At 53.3% G+C, this 21,490-nt stretch overlaps 9 protein-coding genes and 1 non-coding gene across 10 annotated transcripts; 7 read left to right on the top strand and 3 right to left on the bottom strand.

The window, feature by feature from the left end:
- Window positions 1–144: 144 nt before the first annotated feature.
- PHACADRAFT_194637 (uncharacterized protein) lies at window positions 145–851 on the top strand (the record flags this gene model as incomplete). Its single annotated transcript, XM_007394832.1, has 3 exons — window positions 145–342; window positions 398–759; window positions 809–851. The coding sequence occupies 3 exons, from the start codon at window positions 145–147 to the stop codon at window positions 849–851; spliced, it is 603 nt and encodes a 200-aa protein (XP_007394894.1).
- A 33-nt stretch (window positions 852–884) lies between these two features.
- On the top strand, window positions 885–955 carry PHACADRAFT_t56. The gene has a single exon. It is a non-coding gene; the product is annotated as a tRNA-Gly (tRNA).
- Window positions 956–1,202: 247 nt separating this feature from the next.
- On the bottom strand, window positions 1,203–3,769 carry PHACADRAFT_254599 (uncharacterized protein). Its single transcript, XM_007394831.1, has 9 exons — window positions 3,629–3,769; window positions 3,305–3,570; window positions 3,143–3,250; window positions 2,886–3,086; window positions 2,819–2,826; window positions 2,668–2,758; window positions 2,280–2,581; window positions 1,866–2,230; window positions 1,203–1,814 (listed from the first exon to the last, which is right to left on the bottom strand). Exons 2-9 carry the CDS (start codon window positions 3,329–3,331, stop codon window positions 1,474–1,476), a joined length of 1,443 nt encoding a protein of 480 aa, XP_007394893.1. The 5' UTR covers window positions 3,332–3,570; window positions 3,629–3,769; the 3' UTR covers window positions 1,203–1,473.
- Window positions 3,770–6,219: 2,450 nt separating this feature from the next.
- PHACADRAFT_254596 (uncharacterized protein) lies at window positions 6,220–8,123 on the top strand. Its single transcript, XM_007394830.1, has 3 exons — window positions 6,220–6,330; window positions 6,384–6,479; window positions 6,531–8,123. The coding sequence occupies exons 2-3, from the start codon at window positions 6,474–6,476 to the stop codon at window positions 7,401–7,403; spliced, it is 879 nt and encodes a 292-aa protein (XP_007394892.1). The 5' UTR covers window positions 6,220–6,330; window positions 6,384–6,473; the 3' UTR covers window positions 7,404–8,123.
- An 869-nt stretch (window positions 8,124–8,992) lies between these two features.
- PHACADRAFT_254594 (glycoside hydrolase family 18 protein) lies at window positions 8,993–11,301 on the top strand. Its single transcript, XM_007394829.1, has 6 exons — window positions 8,993–9,530; window positions 9,583–9,667; window positions 9,722–9,867; window positions 9,920–10,622; window positions 10,694–10,873; window positions 11,091–11,301. The coding sequence occupies exons 1-6, from the start codon at window positions 9,247–9,249 to the stop codon at window positions 11,094–11,096; spliced, it is 1,404 nt and encodes a 467-aa protein (XP_007394891.1). The 5' UTR covers window positions 8,993–9,246; the 3' UTR covers window positions 11,097–11,301.
- Window positions 11,302–11,408: 107 nt separating this feature from the next.
- Window positions 11,409–13,128, top strand: PHACADRAFT_172745 (uncharacterized protein). Its single transcript, XM_007394828.1, has 3 exons — window positions 11,409–11,951; window positions 12,008–12,424; window positions 12,481–13,128. Exons 1-3 carry the CDS (start codon window positions 11,436–11,438, stop codon window positions 12,619–12,621), a joined length of 1,074 nt encoding a protein of 357 aa, XP_007394890.1. The 5' UTR covers window positions 11,409–11,435; the 3' UTR covers window positions 12,622–13,128.
- A 159-nt stretch (window positions 13,129–13,287) lies between these two features.
- PHACADRAFT_254592 (uncharacterized protein) lies at window positions 13,288–14,243 on the bottom strand. Its single transcript, XM_007394827.1, has one exon. The coding sequence runs from the start codon at window positions 14,189–14,191 to the stop codon at window positions 13,793–13,795; it is 399 nt and encodes a 132-aa protein (XP_007394889.1). The 5' UTR covers window positions 14,192–14,243; the 3' UTR covers window positions 13,288–13,792.
- A 107-nt stretch (window positions 14,244–14,350) lies between these two features.
- Window positions 14,351–15,088, bottom strand: PHACADRAFT_78615 (uncharacterized protein; the record flags this gene model as incomplete). Its single annotated transcript, XM_007394826.1, has 1 exon — window positions 14,351–15,088. A coding segment is annotated over one exon (738 nt), but the record flags the coding sequence as incomplete, so codon positions are not given.
- A 433-nt stretch (window positions 15,089–15,521) lies between these two features.
- PHACADRAFT_183597 (uncharacterized protein) lies at window positions 15,522–16,389 on the top strand (the record flags this gene model as incomplete). The annotated part of the gene is given in 5 exon segments (XM_007394825.1): window positions 15,522–15,961; window positions 16,008–16,050; window positions 16,070–16,087; window positions 16,123–16,299; window positions 16,342–16,389. 5 exon segments carry the CDS (start codon window positions 15,699–15,701, stop codon window positions 16,387–16,389), a joined length of 549 nt encoding a protein of 182 aa, XP_007394887.1. The 5' UTR covers window positions 15,522–15,698.
- A 1,242-nt stretch (window positions 16,390–17,631) lies between these two features.
- Window positions 17,632–19,604, top strand: PHACADRAFT_142175 (uncharacterized protein; the record flags this gene model as incomplete). Its single annotated transcript, XM_007394824.1, has 7 exons — window positions 17,632–17,998; window positions 18,055–18,197; window positions 18,251–18,293; window positions 18,344–18,452; window positions 18,506–18,762; window positions 18,814–19,082; window positions 19,137–19,604. The coding sequence occupies 7 exons, from the start codon at window positions 17,632–17,634 to the stop codon at window positions 19,602–19,604; spliced, it is 1,656 nt and encodes a 551-aa protein (XP_007394886.1).
- Between the last annotated feature and the right edge of the window lie 1,886 nt (window positions 19,605–21,490).

The raw sequence follows: 21,490 nt of genomic DNA, 5'->3' as shown, positions 1-21,490 counted from the left end.
TTTCACCGAGGTCCTTACGAACCGCGCCCGACCCCATTCGATTCGACAATGCTCTGCGCAGAGGGAAATATGCTGAAGGCTCTTTCTGAAGCAGTCATGACGCAGCCAACGAGACGAATCAGTGCATCTTAACAGCGAACCATGATGACCGCGACTCAACAGAGTCGGACGACATTCGTAGACACCTTCCCCCATTCTCCTGCAACTCGCCTAGAGCAAGACTTAGAGGCCCACATGTCCTCTGACTGGTTCAGCAAGGACGGCAAGGGCACTATCTTCCTAGAAGGCCTCCCAGGGGTGGGCTACATCATCGCCGCGGCGCAGGCGAGCCAGGGCAACACCGTAAGCAGCCACATCGTGCGCCCTCCGTACGACGCCCCCTGACACAGTGCTGCAGGAGCAAGCCAAACGCGCCATCATACGCAGCACCGACTCGCTGATCACGACCGCGGGCGCCGTGGGCGGCGGGCTGGTCGCGGGGCCCGCCGGCGCCGTCTTTGGCGCCGCCGCAGGCAAGGTCGTCGGCATCGGCTTCGAGAAGGCGACCGCGGACAGCGTGGACCCCAGGGCACGCCTCGGCGTCGGCGAACAGACGCTCGTGTCGGGCATCCTCGAGGTCGCGACGAACGCCGCGGCGGGCGGCGCGGGCGGTATCGGACGGGTGCTCTGCCAGGAGACCGCGAGTGCGACGGCCAGGTCGGCGGTAGGCAAGTTTGTGGGCTCGTCCGCTGCGTCGGCGACGATGTTTTCGGGTGACGCGTGAGTCTCCTCCATACACACGTTAGGACATACTCATGCTTCCACATAGTCTCCGAAGAGTGGTTGTAGCTGAAGGGGCGACGGATGTATAGGTGTATCAGAGTGCACGCCGGCAAACTTGTTAAGCATTCATGGTGTAGCGGTAACATTGGGTCTTCCCATGGCCTAGCTCCGGGTTCGACTCCCGGTGGATGCATATAATTATAGGCGTATATTTATTATTTTGGTTTTATTTTCTATGCTTTCCTCCTCTCAGTTGAGCCAGTTCAACTTCTTCAGATTTTCTCTCCCTCCCCCTCTCTTCCATGTCTATTTTCTTCTTCTTCCCGTCCTTCTTTCCCTTCCCTTTCCATTTTTTTCTTCACCAGGCGGCATCAAGACAGAAGGTCGCGGACCAGGATTGGTTAGTCTTTTCCCGCCCATGATTTGCGAACACCAGCCGAGCTGCCTTAAGTACGCCTCTTATATTCAGCTTATACGGGATACATTATGGCATTCTGAGTCGCCAGCCGATCCAGTAGTGGATTAGACTAGTACTACAATAGATCGTGATAAGATGCGTTGAGCACCCGTGTGGACCCTGCTCTGTTGAAAGTCCGTGGTCCTAAATGATACACGAGATGGCCCCAATGGCTGTGACGTTGAATCTTCTATCCTGTCCGAAACTCATACCGATATCTACCAATGGCAGGAAAGCGTCTAAGGCGCGTTAATCTACTCGTCCTCGTGGATGCCTGCGGGGCGCTTGAGCGTGGAGACGTCGACGCCGGGCAGGGGCCAGCGCCGCGCGAAGGCGCGGACCTCCTTGCCGAGGTCCTTGACCTGCTGGTAGCCGACCTTGCCCTCCTCAGGCTTTATTGCGACGCGGACGAAGTCCTTGAGGAGCTTGCTGCCTGCCTCTTTCTGGAGGACGAGCGAGATCTGGACGGCGCGGTGCAGGAAGTCTGCGACAACCTTGGTGTCCGCCTCCATCATGTCGCGCGATGTGAGCGCGGACGTGCCGAGACGAATACCGCCCGGCACCTGGGCGGAGGCGTCACCCGAGACGGCGTTTTCTGTCAAGAGCTGTCAGTGCGCGAGTCCGGCGAGGCTCGGAAACAACATACTGTTGATGGTGATGCCGACCAGGTCGCAGAGCTTTTCGAGCTTGCTGCCAGTCAGCCCAAGAGGACGAAGGTCCCAGAGGACGAGGTGGTTATCCGTGCCAGAGGTCTGCAGCTTGTAACCGCGGGCGACGAGCTCGTCACCGAGGGTCTTCGCGTTCGCAATGACCTGCTGAGCGTACGCCTTCCATGTGGGCTGAGTCGCCTGCAGGAGCGTAGTAGCGATACCCGCGATGGTGTTGTTGTGCGGGCCGCCCTGGCAGGCAGGGAAGACGGCGTCGTTGACGCGCTTCCCAAGGTCGGCAGCCTTGTCAGAGTCCTTACGGAAGAAGATCAGGCCAGCGCGAGGGCCACGGAGGGTCTTGTGACTGTGGGGTGATTAGATCTAACATATGCATCAAACAGAATAAGACTTACGTGGTAGTTGTGACAACATCGCAGTACTCGAAGGGATCCGCGAGCTCACCAGCGGCGACGAGACCGGACGTGTGCGCGATATCAGCCATCAAGAACGCGCCATGCTCGTCCGCGATGGCACGGAGCGCGGCGTAGTCCCAGTCACGGGGATATGCGGAAGCACCGCAGATGATGAGACGGGGTTTGAAGATGCGCGCCTGCTTCTTGAGACCCTCGTAGTCAATCAACTGAGTCGCAGGATCGAGGCCGTACGGGAATGACTGGAAGTAGATCGAAGACGCAGTCATCTTCTTTTTTGCAGTCTGAACAGTACGCGTAGATTAGCGGTGGCATGTTGGATGGTAAGGAGAAGTCACGTCAGAGGCGTGGCAACTGGGGAGATACGCACGTAATAACCATGTGTCAAGTGGCCGCCATCAGGCAGGCCAAGACCCATGAGACGGTCCTGGGGCTGCAAGAGCGCTGTCAAAGCTGCGAAGCTATTCGGAATGGATTTCGCTTAGTACGCCGTACACGAGGCAGTTATGACTGATCCGTACTTTGCAGTCTGGGGGTCGACGGAAAACATGAGCGACGCGATTCCTTAATTCACGTAATGACACTCACGCTGCCAGAATAGGGTTGGACGTTGACACCCCACTTGGCGGGGGCGAGGTGGAAGGCTTCCAGAGCCCGCTTTTGACAGAGCACCTCGAGTTCATCAATCCACTCGTTGCCGCCGTAGTACCGAGCGTTGGGGAGACCCTCAGAATACTTGTTGGTGAGGATCGAGCCGTTGGCCTCCATCGTTGCCCGACTTGTCAAATTCTAGCGAATCGTTCACGTTCGTGAGATAGCACGGCACATAAGACAAATGTGTGCACCTCAGAGGCGATGAGCTCGAGGCCGGAGAATTGCCGCCATGTCTCCTTGTCGATGATGTTTTGGACCTCAGGGTCGATCTCGGCGAGAGGAGTATAGAGGGGCCTGTTCTGTGCAAGATAAGGTGAGCTGGTAGTGTAGAGCAGATGCTGAAAAGGACTCACGAAGTCGGGGGTGGATGAGGAGGCCATTGCTCGTCTTAGGAGGGTGACGGTGGTGGTTGAAGAGCGGATAGGGCGAGAGAGAAGATTCAACATTTTAAAGGGCTTTCAGCGTTGGGGGATCAAGTCATTCTCGCCACGCGAAGAAGGGCGCCGATAAATACCATCAGTGCACACGTGATTAGTCTCTTAGTTTGCCCCCACGGAAACGCGGGCGTTCCGCCTCACGGAGTATGGCATGGCAAACGCGTAAATTCGCCTGCAATGCCCTTCTGTTTTTACGAGACATCACGCTGTGTTACTCAACGGGTAGGTCAAGAAGCGCACCACGAGGACCCTACGGATCGCGACCCCTAGAGTATCTTATCGCCTCTATCCACCTCTCCGGGGATTGCCGAGAGCCTAGTCTCCCTTGGGGAGTCAGGGTCGAGGCTCGAAAATCCGGAAGTCAGGCAGGAGAAAAGCGGATGGGATAGCGACGGGAGTGCATAGAAAGTACAAGGCGTGAAGGGCTCATAGTGTATGGTAGGAGGGGTGGAGGAGGTAACTTATCACTAGATTGCTCAATCTTATATATAGCTACTTGCTAATCTTCCCACATATCACGGCATGGAATGGCGGCACGAAGATCACAATACAACATTGCTTGCTTCCTAACGTCTTATTGGAAGAATTAGATGAGGCATAACAGGTAGAGCAGCCTGAGCTGGGCGCGCCCAGCACTGGATTAGGGCTGGCGGATCAGATCGAGATGAAAGTGCGCATCAAAGAAGCATTGTCCTGGCGTCTATTTCCTTTTGTCGACACAAAGCGTCGTCGACTCGTCTCTGCCCACGACTGGTATCTGCAATTCTGCACTTGAGCCCATGGAACTATGTGTAATAACAGATCTTTGCTGACGCTTCTAGGATCTAAAATGACAGTCTAGCACGCGCCACACATGGACGCGCTTACGGTGGTACTCTGCTGCTTGAACGCTGCCGCCAGCCGCGGCGTGATCGCCGCTAACCTGTCGTTCCCGTCGAGTTCATGCTGCGGGTTAGCGATCGTTACGTAGCTTCGTTGTTGGTTTATACTTGACACTGTGCAACTGCTCCACAGGTAATTACTCGTGTCGTGGGGCAATTATAACTAACAATGAAACAATAGACATCAGACTATTGTTTTCAGCTGGTTGTCATGTACAATGCTGACCTGCTAATGCCTTCGAAGACCATATATAAAGGCTCTCGGAAACGAAGGAACACTCATCCGCCTCGATAGCGTATCACAGAGCCTGGTGCTCGCTACTCCTCCTCCCGTCCGCTCCTATACGTCCCGTCGCTCGCTCATTCCGACGGACCTCCCTCACGCGCCTTGCCTTCGGTGCAATTACATTCATTTTAATCTCATCAATTACGATGTTGCTATCGACTGTTATCACTGCGCTCTTCGCTGTCGCAGCTGTGCTCGCCCCCGCTTGGTGTGCACCTACGATTCAACAAGCGAACGCCAATCCATGCGGAAGTACGTGTACTTTTTCTGTTCGTCAAATAAGCCCGCTTATTCTTGCTGTGTTAGCTGGAGACCGAGGCTGCGTCAATAGCGTTGATCTCGCCATACCCGCCACTTCGAGTGCCTCCCCGACATCAGTCTCGGGTTACACTCGTCAAAGGTATATTGTACCCGCGCTCTTGGCTGAGGTCTCTGCATCATCCAGTGGAGCATTAGAGTCTGCTCCCGTGCCGGTGTCCTCCTCCTCCGCTGCCCTCACCATCCCCTTCGAGTCCTCAGCAGCCTCAGCACCGACCACCGCGGTATCTACGCCTACCGGTACAGTCACCGCACAGGCAGACCCTTCAGACGGTTCAGTCCTTGTAGTCACTATCGAGACGACGATGTACGTGACAGTGACGGTACCCCCTTCTGCTGCCACTGGTTCGGCGGCGATCCCACCAGCGGTCGTTCCCACGCTGGGCGCGTCCACTGGCTTCGCGACCTCCGCAGGCATTATTGCTACCTCATCGCCTGTTGTCGGCTCGGCCGCGGTCTCGAATGCTGTCCCCACATTGTCCCCGACTTCGGGAGTAGCGACTCCTGTGACCTCGAGTGCCATCTCATCTGGAGTTCTCTCTGATTCCTTGGGAGTTGCGAGTGCTTCTATCCCGGGCGCTGTGTTGTCAGCAGGTTCGAGCGGCAACTCCGCCATTCCTACTACAGCCCTCTCCGATAATACCGGGGCATTTGGCACTTCTTCGTTCACAGGGCAAATTGAAAGCACACCTTCTACCGCCCTGTTCACTCCCACTTCGTTTGGAACTGTCACTAGCGGCTTCTCGGCATCCGCGACACCCTCGCTTGCATCCTCCGTGACCACGGTCCCCGCGCCCGCGCCCACCACCACCTCGCCCACACAGCAGCCAGTCACAACATTCAATTCATCAGATTTGGCCTTCTTGCTTACTGCCACAGTGACGCCCTGAGAAGTACTGTATTGTAATACTAGTGGAAGGCGCCAGGGCCCCCTGATTCATTATGTGATCCATGTACGGTGTCGGCATGCGGTTCGTCGCCTCTACGCTACTACCGTGAGATTTGCGAAGCTGTACACCAGCCGTTTTGTCATTCGACGCGCTAACGTCATCCTCGTAGCCTAATTGTGTGTCAGAATACAATGACAATTGTGAGATAGGCGCGGAACCGGGGGTGGGTCAGTGTACTAGCGCAGACGACGTAGCAACGGGCCAGGCTGTCCGGTGCAAAGCTTCACGCTCTGCATGTTAAATGTTGAGTTTCAACGGAGGTGTTGTTGTATTCTGTGAACTGAGATCTTTAGTCGCGTCATGTATCACAGAAGCTGCCTGGAGTTGATCCGGGAGAGAATCGCTTCCAGAAGTATAAACACAGGAGACATAACTCTCGTTCTCTTCCCGTCGTCCAGCGTATCCGCACTCACAGCGTGCACACCAATCGCTTGCGGGATTGGGTCGCATATCGTTTTCTGGGCCTCGGTCGGTTCTGTATAGCCCAACAGCCCAACCGCCCGACAGGTGCGCCACAATACTACCTATGCTTTACGCAATGGCCTTAACACAAGCTTTAGCACATCCAGGTGCCTTCGAATCCGGGCTTCAAAGCCTCGAGCGTGTCGAGCCTCATTGCGGTGCCCCACTACCGTCTTTCTGCGACAACGATGGCTGTGAGTGCACTGTCGCACCTTGCTACCGTGAGCACTGACGTCTTCCGATAGCTATTCAGCAGACCCCTGCCCGTAGATATAGTAGCAATGATCGTCGATTACTTTGAGGGAGACAGGGAAGCCCTCTGCAACATGTCTCTCGTGGCGAAGGCGTGGGTGTACCCTGCGCGCGTCTACCTCTTCCGCCTGATGTGGATACTGATCTCGCAAGAACACGACGGCCTCGCCGAGTTTCGCCACTTCCTCGACACACCACGCGGCCAGCGGCATGCCGGCCACATCGTCGGTCTCTGTGTACGCGGCGTCGAGCCCGGTGATGAGAGTTGCTGGGAGCCCACAGTCGACCTCTTCGCGCTCGGAGAAGTCGTAGGCCAGCTTTCTAAGCTTGAGAACTTCGAGGCCGACCGCGTGCGCTTCTCCGGAGTGCCCTTGCATGGACCTCTGCCTCCCATCGCGCCAAAAGTTCTCGATCTCTCGTTCGCACGCATGACTACCTGGGTGTACGACGACCTCAAAGACTGCTTAGACGTCCTGCACCTCTTCCCCAACGTCAAGCAAATCATGACGGACGACCTCTTGCGCCCCGTGAAAGAGACCGGGGTAAGGTACGATGGCATGCTGCCCACGAAGTATCGCAAGTTCGAGCACTTGCGTCTTGAAGATCTCCACCACTTGGCCTATGGACCCGCCTCCCCTCTGCTACATTACATGCTCCACTCTATGGATCTTCGCAACTTTACTACTCTATCGCTTTTTCATCTGAGTTTAGAGGAGATTCCCTACCTCGGGGAGTTCGTGCATGCCGTGAAGGATACTCTGCGCTACCTCTACTTCAAAACCACCAACATTCAATTTATTCTGGACGAGGAACGTGAGTGCATTCCATCGTCTTATCCGGAAAATATTGACCGCTTTGCCGTCTAATAGCGAATCCCCAGGACATCTGGGCAGAGCTCAAGCTCGGCGAGTGCACAGCGCTCGAGACACTTGCCATCTACGTAAACATCGACTTTTGCCCATACAAGCCGCGCCCGCCCTTCGAGCTGCACCCCTTCTGGGAGTACGTTGAGATCATCTTCGAGGACCTGCCTTCGTGCCTGCGCCACGTGGAGCTCGCGCTCGAGGACCGCGAAGAGCCAGAGTGGATCGAGGAAGTCCTGTGCGACGTCAAGTGGAAGCACATCCAGCGCATGCTCAACAAGCTTCCCAGCCTCGAGAAAGTCACGTTCCATGCCTACCAACCGTACCTTGTCTACAACCACCTCATCCAGAACTATAAGTGCCCGCTTGAGGACTGGATACAAGACATCATCCGCGGGAATCTTCCTATACTGGAGAGGAGGAACCTTCTCGATTTCCTGGGGCCTTGTCCGAGTCGCAACGCGCCGCCCACGCCATAGTACACCCGGAACATCCTGCTTCTGCTTTTCGGGCCCTTTCCGCCTCACGATTGCCATGCACAGTCGTGATGTCGTGCATGCGCACCTCTCCGACGCTTAATTCCGGCATCGCTTCCCGGTCACCATTCGCATCGTATCTTGCGAAGCTCTCTCGGACCGCTTGGATATGACAATGCAGGAGGTGAGGCCTGTGAGGTACCACTCATGTATATCATCCCGTATGCCCGCTCTTCCTTTTTGATAAGTTTTTCCCCGCGACTTTCTTCGTTTTAGCTATTATTGTGCTTATATGTGCATCTCTTTGTACATTAACTGCAGTCACCTTTGTTGGTTTTCATCAGGTCCTAATGACATTAATCCAGAACGTAGACTAGTAAATTCATTGTTCATAGCTTCGCAGCTTCCTTTTTGCTGTCTCATTGCACTTATCTGCTACTTGATTGGAGTCCACTGGGCCCGGGCCTCTTTCCGGAGACGGCAAATCGATTGAACGAGGGAAACATGCAGAAGAACCAAAGAACCTTCGACATGTATGCGCTACCCATGGAAGCACTGCGAAAGCCCCAGGGCGAGAAACGTCTTCCACGATCGCGTTTGAGAGTAAAGTCATATGCCTGAGACTTGCGAGATGAGCTGTCAGCTGCTTAGTATTCTTGAGATAGCACATTCAGCAGGGCCATCCGAGCACACCGTTTGCGCATGTCTAAGAACAGCCACTCCTTGCATGCGGACACGGCCTCGCCATCCAGCTCGGAAGAGACTATTCCTCTGCACCCATATAATCATAGACCTATGCTAGAAGAATGATGCACCCGTTTCGACGTTGTTAAATTAAAGAACGACTTCCAAAGCGTGTGTTTAGAATAGAGAGAAATCGCATTTTCAGGCAGAGCATAGCGCGTTCGGCATATTCCGAGGATTTTGGCGCGCAAGTACTGGGTAGCGTTGCTGCGTTATCCGTTGTCGTCTCGACGCGACCACCCTCTGGCCTACCTCGTATATGTGCTCTGCTTAGCCAACAATTGCACCAGTCTCGTCCTGCAATTTTTGATTGCCTGCAGCTTGTGCTCCTTAGCTTCCCAGATGATTGGGCTCTACGGCAACCTTATTGTCCCACGGATCCGGGCCCATCTATTGTGCGCCGTTGACATGAGGCTTACTCCCGCAGACAAAGCTTTGAGCGGTCCTAGAAATATCGGTTCGCACCTTCTCTGTGGCACAAATTGTTCCTGGGCTGTTTGCGCGCAGGACAAAGGGTTGCATTCTCTGCACGCCGTTAAATAGCTAGGCTTGCTCACTCCTCCTGCTCACCTTCTGCCCCCCTCTCTTTCGCTAGTCGACGAGACTCCCTCTGGAATCCTGTCAACATGTTGTACATGTTGCCACTCGCTCTCCTTCTCGTCACCCTGTCCTCTGCCTGGGCTGCGCCCATGTGCAGTCTCCGGTCGGCTTCGTCGGCAGCCGCATCTCCAACTCCATCTTCAAGCCCAGCGGGTGGCTCCAGCTTGACCCCTCCGGCAACCTCTGGCTCCGGCAACTCCTCTAACAATGATATCGTGGCCACAGCGTGGTACACAGGCTGGAATTCGGCACAGCTCCCTGTGTCCCAGGTCAGCTGGGACAAGTACACTTCGATGACTTACGCCTTCGCGTACGTCCAACGTTTGCGTCTTTGCTTGTCTTGAGTGCTCATCCACATGTAGACTTCCACAGTCGGACGGCACTATCCTCCTCCAATCCAGCGATGTTGCGCTGCTTCCACAGTTTGTTGAGGCAGCTCACAGCCACGTATGTCACCAGTATATTCCTTATCGTCCCACTCTAAAATGACCATCACCATAGAACACTAAAGCCTTGCTTACGATTGGAGGTTGGACGGGTTCGATGTACTTTTCCTCCCTTGTGGGCAATGCGGATAATCGTACCGCCTTTGTCAATGCTTCGATGCAGCTCGTGAACCAGTATAATCTTGACGGGCTTGACTTCGAGTGCGTTCACTGCATTTGTCCCCATGTATTGTCACTCACGTTTGCGATGCAGCTGGGAGTATCCTGGCTCGTCAGGCGATTGCAATGTCAACAGCCCGGATGATACTCAGAACTTCCTCTCGTTCTTGCAAGAGCTTCGTGGACAGGCCTCAAATCTCACGCTCTCCGCTGCTGTCTCCCTTAAGCCGTGGGTTGATAGTTCTGGGAACCCTTCAACGGACGTCTCGGGTTTCGCCAAGGCCCTCGACTACATTGCCATTATGGACTACGATGTCTTTGGTCCCGGCTGGTCCAATAATGTCGGTCCAAATGCTCCCTTGAATGATACCTGCGCTCCCAGTGGCGACCAGGATGGTTCTGCTGTCTCGGCTGTGAACGCGTGGACCGCTTCCGGTTTCCCAGCAAACCAGATCGTCCTTGCGCTCGCTGCTTATGGCCACGGTTTCGTCGTCAACTCTTCGACTGCTTTCGACAGCAGTAATATAGCTGCCTCTGCTTCTTCCACGAGCAGCGCCATGCCCGCCGGAACGACCCCGATTGCTGCGTATCCCACAGTTGGCAACAGCTCGACCCCCGAGGGTGATTCCACCGATGCCTGGTCTCCGGGTGGTGGTGTCGATGAATGCGGTCGCCCTACTTCGCCCGGCTGGGGCGGTATCTGGAACTTTGCTGGAATGATCACAGGTGGTGTTCTAGACCAGAACGGCACCGCCGTCTCTGGTGTAGGCTACCGCTTCGATACCTGCAGCCAGACAGTGCGTTCACTCCAACTATGTTCACTGGCCTTTGTTCTGATTTATCTCAATCTTTTCTTTCAATTTGGCAGCCGTACGTATACCTTGAGGACAAGCAGACCATGATCTCCTACGACGACCCGACATCCATTGCTGCGAAAGGCCAGTTCATCGCGGAGCAGGGCTTGCGTGGTTTCGCTATCTGGGAAGCCGCGGGCGACTACAACGACTTACTGCTCGACGCAGTCTCAAACGCTATTGGCATCGAGGAGGTGGGTTGCTAGTCGACTCATTTGACCTTGCTTCTCTTTACTCCCCCCGTTCTCATCCCGTTAACTTATATTATATATAACATTACTACGTACTGGTCTACTGTAGTCTTAACCTCCTCCGCACCTGTCGGGCACGCTCTTTACACATTCTGTCGACGTTTTATTGCCATCTTGTCGCGCTCAACGCATGGCTAATCACATTCTCGTTTCATTACAGCATTGATTGATGACCGGCAACGACTTTTACACGCCTGCGAAATGAGGCTGTCTCCTGGCGAGACGGTCATGGGTACACCAAGGGTAATGATGTGGCTCTGACGCTCTTTTATAAATTTTCTTGGGCTATCTGTGGTATTTGCTTGTTCATTGTGTAGCATGCGTGTACGCGTACTACGATGTGTATAACCACTAACATGTAAACTGCAAAGCATATATACATCGTGAGAGGCATATAACCAGGCGATTGCGAAGATGCAAATGCTTACGTTATATAAAGGGCTTCTGAAATCAATATTCAGCAAGTACTAGGGATGGCGTGCCAACCTATCTCTGCTCCCTGACTATGCCTCCGAAACTTGACCATGGTCGCAGGGTCACTCGCTTTGTCCACTATACTACCCAGGACCTCGTTAAGGACAGAGTACGCCGGGAGCTCGGCGAGAAACAGCATGGAGTGGCCGAGCAATGGTACCACCAGCTCTGTGCCGCGGTCAAAGGCGACTATGAGCTCACCACCGTCCCGCCCGACCTCTCGCGCTCACAGCTGTTTGCTCACTCGGGTATCGTCTTTGACAAGTATACCGCTTATAAACTTGAGCCTGTGACCGGCGTGAAGCTGCACCCGCGCGAGGACGGGACGATCCTCCCTGGAGACCTGCAGTTCTACTCACGCACCCTTCGCGACGACTGGCAGTGCCGGGAGGGTGGTATCATGCGCTGTATGGCCGAGGAACGCGAGTTCTGGAACATGATACTCAACTACCACTCATCCGCGGGGACTACAGGCTACAAACCCTGGGATCGGCTCTTCGAGAAGTTGAAGAGGAACAACTTCGATAGAGGCATGGTTCCGTGTATGGTGAGTACCAGCGCGTGCCAATGTCTCTGGCCTGTGTTCTAATGTCTGATCTTTAGTTCTTCGCCCGGGAGACGGGCTGCCTGTATCCGCGATGCCTCTTCCTGCACGACCGCGTGGCCTGTGAGTACGACCGCGAGAGGGTGCTTGCCAAGAGACGCGCCCAGCTCGGCCGCCCCCCACCACGCGATCTCGCCTTGCTCGAAAAGCGCGCCCTGAAAGACTATCGTTCACCGAAGGTGGAGGGCGCTGCCTCGGCGAACGAAACACCCGAGACGGACCCGTCCTCCGCGCTTGCCCTACTTGACGATGAGGAGGACATGGATCCCGAAGTGTACGAGATCTTCGAAGAGTCGTCGAAAGTCCGCAAGATATGCAACAATCCAGAATGCCTCCGGACGAGAACTCGGGGCAAGTCAAGCCAGGACGTTAAGATGCTCCGGTGCTCACGGTGCACCGTAGCGAACTACTGTTCGGTAAGCCACTCTGACCTACGCCGTCTGTGCTGTCTGCTAATAGCCCACGCAAACAGGCTGAGTGCCAGAGAGCAGATTGGAAAAGACATAAAGAGATGCCATGCAAGCCATTTGAGGTTCTGCTCGAAGATGATGACCTGTGGAACCCCTGGGGCGGTCTCAAGGGCATGGAACGTTTTCCTGTACATTATGGTTAAGCTCGGAGCGGCGGATCCGGAAGGATGTGCCCAGACCGTCGCGAAGTGGCACGCCCAACACAACTCCTTCTGTATAATTAGCGTTCGGCCTGGGGTATTCAGTCATTATATGCATTGTTATAGTACAGGTATGATACCATCTCACGTACGGAGGTGGGACTCATACAGACGCGCAGTGTAACATATCGTCCCAAGCGTCAACAACAAGAGGTGCCATGCAAGACAAGGAGACGTGATGCAGCGTCTGGTAGGTCACAGAAGCAGGGTGAACATGGGAGATCGCATTAAGGCCCGGCCGGCGGATGCGATGAAGACTCAACGCACCTCCTTGCTACGGTGTCCTTCCCTGAAGTACTGGACCCGACACCTCTGGCCATGGCGGTATCGTTAGCATTAAGCTTCCCTGTTGGGCTTCCATGAAATTCTTCGTCTTCCTCTCTGAGCCTTCCCCTCGAACTGAGATCAGCATTTCGTAGCTCGTATACTCGGGAAGAAAGCTGCTTGACCCTGACCTCCAAAAGTGCTTCAGGAATACCGGCCGCCTCTTGCCCGCGACTACGCAAGATGGCCCCTAGTTGCGTGCGCAGCGGATAAGTAGTTGTGGGTATGACACTTGCCAACGAGAAGAGTCAGTGTCTCGCCATGAACTCCGTGGACAGATAAGCCATCAGCGCCATCTAACGTAGCTGTGCAGCTCAGCTCAACTGGCGGTTTGTTTCTCAGGTGATGTATGAGACGCAAGATGGTTGTATTTACTCACCCAGTAGATGGGTTGCAGATCATACGAGTCAATGTGAGGCCATTTGATGTACGCTCCACTTGCTGTCTCCCGTATTCAGTAGCTCCCTCGTTATGTCGTAGTCGAGCGTAAAATGCATGGCTATTTAGAGCTATGCAAAGAACACGATAAGACGGTGTAACTGTAGTGTAGATCGATGCAGTGACACGATAATGTGACTGGTTGTGAAACACATCTTTTCGCGATAGCTACATATCATGTGTACGCGTAGTCGCACCCTACTGTCACGTAGCCTGCTGCGCAGGAGGAAGGACACAGGCTTGTCTGGTTCTGCCACAAAACAAGATATCACAGACGGTATACTTGCAGCCTAGGGCTGTAGCCTCCGAGTCCTGCCCTTCATGATACTGTCAATCTGCGTGAAAACATTGCTCAGTGCAGTGCAAAGCAACATAGTTCAGTCCATACCACTGATGTTTGTGTTATTTCCTCGCTGAGATTAAACAACTTTGGCTCCAAAAACCTCCCGTCAGGTAGTCCAGGGTTGTAATTCAGTCTGACAACCGGATGGTTGTTCACAGCCTGCCTAACCCTGTCACGGAGAATGTGAAAGCTATTCTTGGTGTAATTGCTTGCGCAAAGGATCTGAAGCTGTTGCAGCTGCGGGAACAAAGGTAGAAGGGAAGCGATTATAGACCAATCAAGAGACAGCAAGCACAAGCCGGAGTCTGTCTGCTCGTCAGTGAGGGTGATGTAGCGAACAGACCAAGTCTCGTGGCCGCCGTCGGAAGGTGTACACCTGATGACCTTAACCCAGATCTTCACATTCATTGTTGTCGCAAAGGACAGACATAGAGAGCCAATGAACGTGTAAGCATCTTGTGAGCATCTTGTGAGTATGATAATCTGGGAGAGCAAGCCATGAGTCTCACTTCGAGTTGCTCCTGTGACTTCAAAAGATGAGACATCGATTGTGTTATTACTTCCCAGGAACATCTGAATGAGCTTGATGATGGCCAGCATTTCTTCGCCAACCGCAGGCCTTGGAGTCCGACGTCGGGTGAATGAGTGTCGGGTACTCGTGGCGGCCAGGATCCAAGCGGGCACCGCTGCGTTGTTTGTGCAGCGGAACTGTTGGATCTTGCGGACATGGCTGAATGAGCCAGAGCAGAGATTGTTTACAGCATCGGCTGTTGTGGGAATGTCGCCCGACCATTTGACCAAGCTAAACTCGATGGTCTTCAAGTATGTGATGTCTGCTAGCACGCGTAGCAGAGTTTGGAATGATGGAAAGGTCCAGTTGGACAGCTCCGGAGAGGTGAGGTTCCGTAACGAGCTTTTCAGAGCCGCGCTGCGTAACACATACCCAGAGGTTTGATTAAAGCTATGCCAGATGGCGCGGCACGCCGGCAAGAGACGGAGAAGTGCTGTACAGAGTGGATAGTGGAAGTGGTTATCAATGAGAAATTCCAGCTTAATGATGTACTCTGCAAGCCATGATGACAGCGGGGATCGGAGTATACTATGGAGTGTGTGGCAGTCTTCATCGTTCTTCAAGCGAAGCGAGCTGAAGAGGCGAGGGCGAAAGCTTCGGGACCAAACCTTCGAGACCAGAGAGAGCCTCGAGCTCGTACTGTCATCAGCGATGATCACTAGGAGGTCGCATATGATGTCGTGCAATTCAAGGGGGAGCCGTTCCCAGCAGCGGATAACTAGGAAGAGCCCAGGTATGAGCGGCAATAGTAAGCGATCTTCCACGATTGCGACTCACACTCTGCCTGATACTGCGACTGATGCTCCCGCTTTCTTGACTTGAATAAGCTCATTGAGGTTGTTGTGTTGCCGCTCGGGTTCAGCACGGGCGCCGTCGCAGGCACGAACGTTAGACGTGTGAGACTGGAGATAATGGCCATCAATCGAGAAAATCACGTGGAGCTCGAGACCTTTCTCTGGTTTTTCATACGTCTCTTTACCTAAATCGAGTTCTTTCTTGCATGAGTACACAGACTGTCCCTGCGCACGACATATATCTGAGACCTGCCGTGCAGGCGCCAATACACTACGATGCCAGCACACTCGACGAGGTTAAGACACGGCATGCGAGGTTGACATCGTACACCGGTAAGCGTACGAGTGGTCGTCGATGCATTGCCTATCATTCAACAGCAACTACAGGAGCATGCGATGTCATGATTGCACCTTCCGCTTCAGTGTCACCGTGAGATATCAATGTTCCACCACCGAACCCACCGGCGAATCCTTGACGGTAAACAGACCTGGAAGTGGTGAAAGTGGCGAGGCGGAAGTGGCGGAGAACGACTAGGTGCATACTTCGGCGATGCGCGATGATTTTAATTGCCTGACTTCGCAGAACGTGAGAGAGCATCAGATCGTTCACCAGCCGGAAAACACGAAGGAGTTCGGGGAATCCATGAAGCATAACGGCTCCACAGAGTATTACGGAGAGTACGGATCTAGCGGCCTGCTGCTTTCTGCCTTGCATCGCTCTGATGAATCATTTTGGTACAATGGAGAGACGGTTCACGTTCCAATACGCTTCTTGAGGGAAGTACTAGAGGCTCAACAACGATTCAGCCTGAGGTATGCTCTGATAGCTGCATGTGTTACGAGCTTGAGTCTGTGTCAGATCCGTTCTAAGTGCTGATAGCTCTCGTTTAGAAGCAGACAGGGTGCACTCTGTTATTCTAGCTTGTAGGTGAAGACAAAGTGTGTGCTTGCTCTGATTGCTCTTCGAATCACAGATTGATAGCAGTTCTGCGGGTAACTGCGTATCCTCTCAGCAGACGCAGCTTCAAAGGTCGCTTGAGACTACTCAAGCCGACGCAGCTGCGCTCGGCTTCCGCTATGGGGGCAGAGACAGGCGAACATGGCCGATGGACAGGGAAGGACAGTTGCCGGAAAGGAAGGGTTTAATACATGTACGTGTGCAGGCTGTGCAGCACTTGCACTACCGACTGCAGGACGATTTGGCCATGGCAAGGATTCCTGCTACCTGGAAGTTTAATTAGCGGAGTAGGCCAACCGTTAACCAATTGCACGGGAGTCTCCGGGTCTTTTCGAAGCGGTTTGCTACTGCTGCATGTTTCCGCTCCCTCTACGCGGAGAAAAATGCGCGCAGTGTCAGACAACGAAGTTGAGTTGATACGCATTCATAGCAGATTTGCTCATATGGTGTGGCCAACTCTTTGCCGTCGCGAGTTTTTGTAACGTGCGTGAGTCCATTAAATAGCTCGTTCGTCTATAATCCGCATTGTCCTAGCGGTATATTCCTTCATTCCCACCACTTCTATCATGAAAGGTCACTCAACGCCATCTGGCAGTGATACATGCGACTCCTGCGACTATGACGAGGACGGTGGGTATTCACCTCCCCCTCATCTCGCCACATGTCCCCTCCGCATCATCGTCCGGTCTCCCGTCTTCTCGCCCGTTCGTGTCAGTCCGGATGGCTTTTTACCGTTAGTCTCCTTTTCTCGAACTAGTCTATGTCACCACACCTGACCCCCACTGATGCACCTCGACTCTAGATGAGCAGGAACTCGCGAAGCAAGGATATGGTCTCGCCCACACCTCGAATGACATATTTGCCTCGGTTGGACTAGAGAATGTCATCGCGCCGCAGCACAGCTTTACTCTCTTTCCACGGTTCTTGTACTCCTATTGCTGCATTCACCCAGGAACTCGGTAATGCACGTAGAAACTTGAATGTTGACTTCCGCGTTGACCCCTGCCGCTGCATGTCTTGAGCGCTGATTGAAAGTGAGCAGGAACGGCGCACAATCTCCTAGCTCACTCTCAATTTCTGAACCAGATGCCCCTTTTGTCTCTCGGAGACCAACATCCGGTACGTGCTCCTTGGCGTTCCTGCCTAGGGCTATCGCGATCTGGGCGTCTATGGGCGTCTACATGACAAAATGTGCTTACGTGCGAGGCTCGGCTGGTGCAACTTGCTCGCAAGTAAGCCATACGGCCAGCACTTTTGCATTGTCTCTGCATCTTGAGGATCAACGTTGTCATCGGGACGCGTAAAAATCCTGAGTCTTCAGATCCTCGATTTCTTTCCGGTTCCTGGTGCCTACTGCGATCTAGTACTGCAATATCAATGCGTACTGCCTCAGACAGCCTCGGACACTCGGAGAGTACATACATCCTCTTAGCAGAATGATGCCCCCGTTTTCGGGAGTATATAGGGCGAAAGGAGATGGAAGAACATTTCTCAAGCTCACAATCGACACTACCTTGGCTCTACCATGTCGAGCACAGACACACTAACGAATCCTCGACAGCAGCAGTCTGCTTCGTCCCCCAAGGCGAAGGGCTCCGCATTCTGGCTCATCTTTCTCGCCCTTCTCGTCTCGACTTTTCTAAGCGCACTGGACATGACCTCGGTCGGCACAGCGCTCCCGACGATCACCGCGGACCTCCACGGTGGCGACGACTACTCCTGGGTCGGCTCCGCCTATGCGCTCTCCAGTACTGCGGTGCTCCCGCTCTCTGGAGCTCTCGCAGACATATTTGGGCGGAAGCCTATCATGCTTGGATCCATCATCTTCTTCGCTGTCGGCAGCGCCCTGTCTGGGTCAGCACAGAACATGAACATGCTCATCGCTGCTCGAAGTACATCCAATTGGCACATTATGTTTTGTTCACGTTGTTAACATCTACGGTTGTAGCGGTACAAGGCATCGGAGGTGGTGCCATTATCAACCTCACAGAAATCATCACATCTGACCTCGTTCCACTCGCGGAGCGGGGATTGTACCAGGGCCTGATTGGTCTGACATGGGCTCTGGCTTGTGGCGTCGGCCCTCCGGTCGTAAGTCTTCGCTTCTCCACACTATGTATCTGGCAGTGACCTGTGTGATGTAGGGAGGGGCGTTTGCTGGCGAGGCATCTTGGCGATGGCTATTCTGTAAGCTAAATATCGGATCGATATATTCTGTCTGACACTCGGCTTCACAGACTTGAATCTACCACTTTCTGGCATTGCGCTCGTCTTGGTATGGTTCTTCCTCCGAGTGCGTGCGCCTGAGGGCTCTGTCCGACAGAAGTTTGCGCGGATAGACTGGTCGTAAGTATTGGATCTGTTCACTGCTCAATGGCCGACTGATGGTCACTTCACAGGGGCAATGCAATCATTGTTGCGGGGACAACACTCGCGATCGTTGGACTTACATTTGGTGGGATTCGGTTCCCGTGGGATTCTGCTCAAGTACTGGCACCCCTTGTCATTGGACTCGCCCTCGTTGCGACGTTCATTTTCTACGAAGCGAAGGTTTCAAAGGAACCAACTATCCCATGGGATGTCCTGAACAACCGGACCACCTTCAGCGCATATATAGGAACCTTTGTGCACGGTATCACCACCATGGCTCTCGTCTGTGAGATCTAGTCCTTCCGAGTTTAAACCTGAGACTGACGGTCACTCACAGACTACATACCCGTCTACTTCCAGGCCGTCCTCGGATCTTCACCGGTCCGGTCTGGAGTACAGACCCTCCCCACTGCACTCATTATCTCCGCCTTTGCCATGATATGCGGTATATCTGTCGAGCGGTTCCAGAGATACATGCCAGTAAACTACGCAGGCTGGATTCTGATCACCATCGGATTTGGTCTAGCAAGCCTGTTGAAGGCTGGTGCCTCTACGGCACAATGGGCCGGCTACCAAGTCGTCGTCTCAGCCGGATTAGGCCTCCTCGTACGTACCCTCCTGCCTATCTCAACATATACCCCACTTACATACTCCACACAGTTCCCAGCAACCGTCTTCCCCACCCTTGCGCCTCTGCCGATCGACCGGACAGCAGCGGCGCTCGCATTCTTTGCATTCGTGCGCTCCTTCGCGCAGACGTGGGGCATCACCATCGGATCGACGGTGCTGCAGAACGAGCTGAAGAAGAAGCTTCCCGCGGCGTTCGTCGCGCAGTTCCCGGGCGGTGTCGAGATCGCGTATGCCGCGATACCTCTCATTGACGGCCTCGAGGAGCCTCTCCGGACACAGGTTCGCGTCGCTTTCGCGGACAGCATCGATGTCATCTTTGAGGTCATGATCGGCATCGCCGGGCTCGGGCTCCTGTCGGTGCTGCTGATGAAGGAGATACCAATGCACACAGATAAGGACGAGAAGTATGGAGTCAATTCCGCACCGACAACCATGGTAGATGAGGAGAAGGGTGGAGTCACTCCCGACTCGAGGCTTGTTTCTGAGCAGAAAACATAGGGAAGATCAAGGGGGACTTGGGATAAATTGCAGACTGTTGATTATGTATCGTGCCTGTATAGAATATTGTAGTAATGACATAACTTCCGATGAAGCTAAATTCGAACCAGCTCTTATATATATAATTTGGCCATGCTTGAAGAGGTTTTAATGAGTACTACAGTGTAGGACCACTCCTTGGGACGCGCCACTTTCTGCCCTCGCACAGCCTGTAGGGCCTATCACTATCACTTTCCTGTATATAATACATTTATATCTATATGCCATCAAAAACTCAGAGCCATCCGGTGATTGCAGCGTGGGTGGAGGAGCAACAAGCCTCAAAAATTTTCAAGCGCGCCGGTTTGAGTGATGCTGCGACCGTCACCAGAGTCGCGCAGTGAGCCTAAAATTCGCGAAAATATTCGCTAACACTCAAATTTATGCTCCATTCGTGTGAAAAATGCGCATGATGCTCAGATGTGAAGTGTCGAGCTAGAATACATCAGAGATGATTCTACTGAACTTAGGCGTGACTGAGGCGTGACAAGTCTGACTGCCGCGTGACTGCCGCGTCTGCCAAGACTGCTGGTACAGGTCACAAATTGTCACATTGATCATATCATGTCCTGGACCACCTCCGTCTTGTGCCCTTCGCCTTGACTTCAGTTTTTGTCGTTTCGCCTTGCATCTTTGCACTGAGGTATTTCATATGTTGTAGTAATATAATACAATTTATTTGGTATTTATATGCGAGAGATATACGAAAGGGCAGCAAATGTTGATCAGGTGTCCCAAGGAGTGGTCCTATACCATGATGGCACCCTGGTTCATAAAAATTGGGCAAATTTGCTTCTTGTAGCTTACCACAGCCACTCTTCGTAAGCGGTTCTGCATAAATCGATGTGCGCACACCTTTACTACGTATCCATATATTTTTTGTATTTTATTGAGGTCTTGCAAGAGCTGCGGATCGATTCCGGTGCGCAAAATGGGACCTGCTCCCTCGTTGATTAATTTCGTCACACTGGTGTCCCACTAGATGCCGTCGAGCCGTGCTGCTGCCGAGAAGCCGAGCCGTTTCTCCAAGGTCGACCTTAAGTCACGTAGACACACGCGAGAACATGTATACGGTCAAGTAATCAAGGGACATATACACTAAGAATTCGGTAGACAATCTAGCGGGAATATAGATGCTATGGTATGCTGTAAGTATACTCAAAGACGTGATGCGAATGGTAGGACTCGGGCCACTGAGATGGTCCGGGAACAGAGGGTAGTGTAGGCAGCGCCGGCATAATATGACGACGATTCCAGCGCGAGGGCATGGGGTGGGGTGAGAGTGGAAGCGATGCACGTCGCGGTGTGGTGGGGCGTGATATCTCGTCATTATCGGGCTGCTCTGTCGGGTCTTCGTGTGCGGCCAGTTCATCTGCGTTCGCGGCTGATCGACGGCCTCGATCTAGCAACGTATAGAGGTCTTCAAACCGACGGGTCTTGGCGAAGGTCGTTGCGACTTGCTATCGAGAGCCCCTTGTTGCCTGCTGTGTCTGAGATCAGGCGGAGTGACAATTTCATCACACCTTGCCCGTTCATTGTAACGTTCCACAACTGTTCCTTCTCTGTGCATGTACCCTAGCACTTTAAAAACAAAATATATCAGCCTACCAGGCTCAGTGCAAGTGCACAAGTTCATAAATACGATCGCAAGAATATTTGGTGAGCGAGATCTGGTTGGATTAAGCCATCAGTAGCATGTTTCGGCCAGTTTTGGACTGCTTCTGAGCATCTACAAAAATACCATACCATCTTTCACCTTATGTCTGTCATGATATGGGTATCATATTATAGCATGAATACAGATCTATCTTAAAAAAATTTCCCAGTACCTCCGGAGGCAGATTGAA

Source organism: Phanerochaete carnosa (genome assembly GCF_000300595.1).
Source record: "Phanerochaete carnosa HHB-10118-sp unplaced genomic scaffold PHACAscaffold_4, whole genome shotgun sequence".
NCBI classification, from domain to species: Eukaryota; Fungi; Basidiomycota; class Agaricomycetes; order Polyporales; family Phanerochaetaceae; genus Phanerochaete; species Phanerochaete carnosa.
Note: the sequence above shows the minus strand (reverse complement) of the source record. Positions and strands in the feature narration are given on the sequence as shown.

Excerpts from the sequence above, each read along its gene's own strand:
- PHACADRAFT_254599 (XM_007394831.1), bottom strand. The coding sequence starts at position 3,331 with ATGGCCTCCTCATCCACCCCCGACTTC. Across the intron at positions 2,582-2,667 it reads ACTTGACACATGGTTATTAC|ACTGCAAAAAAGAAGATGAC; the intron begins GTGCGTATCTCC and ends CGTACTGTTCAG. Across the intron at positions 1,815-1,865 it reads GGTCGGCATCACCATCAACA|AAAACGCCGTCTCGGGTGAC; the intron begins GTATGTTGTTTC and ends AGCTCTTGACAG.
- PHACADRAFT_254594 (XM_007394829.1), top strand. The coding sequence starts at position 9,247 with ATGTTGTACATGTTGCCACTCGCTCTCCTTCTCGTCACCCTGTCCTCT. Across the intron at positions 9,868-9,919 it reads CTTGACGGGCTTGACTTCGA|CTGGGAGTATCCTGGCTCGT; the intron begins GTGCGTTCACTG and ends TTTGCGATGCAG. Across the intron at positions 10,623-10,693 it reads TCGATACCTGCAGCCAGACA|CCGTACGTATACCTTGAGGA; the intron begins GTGCGTTCACTC and ends TCAATTTGGCAG.
- PHACADRAFT_172745 (XM_007394828.1), top strand. The coding sequence starts at position 11,436 with ATGCCTCCGAAACTTGACCATGGTCGCAGGGTCACTCGCTTTGTCCAC. Across the intron at positions 11,952-12,007 it reads GAGGCATGGTTCCGTGTATG|TTCTTCGCCCGGGAGACGGG; the intron begins GTGAGTACCAGC and ends TCTGATCTTTAG. Across the intron at positions 12,425-12,480 it reads CCGTAGCGAACTACTGTTCG|GCTGAGTGCCAGAGAGCAGA; the intron begins GTAAGCCACTCT and ends CCACGCAAACAG.
- PHACADRAFT_254592 (XM_007394827.1), bottom strand. The coding sequence starts at position 14,191 with ATGAATGTGAAGATCTGGGTTAAGGTCATCAGGTGTACACCTTCCGAC.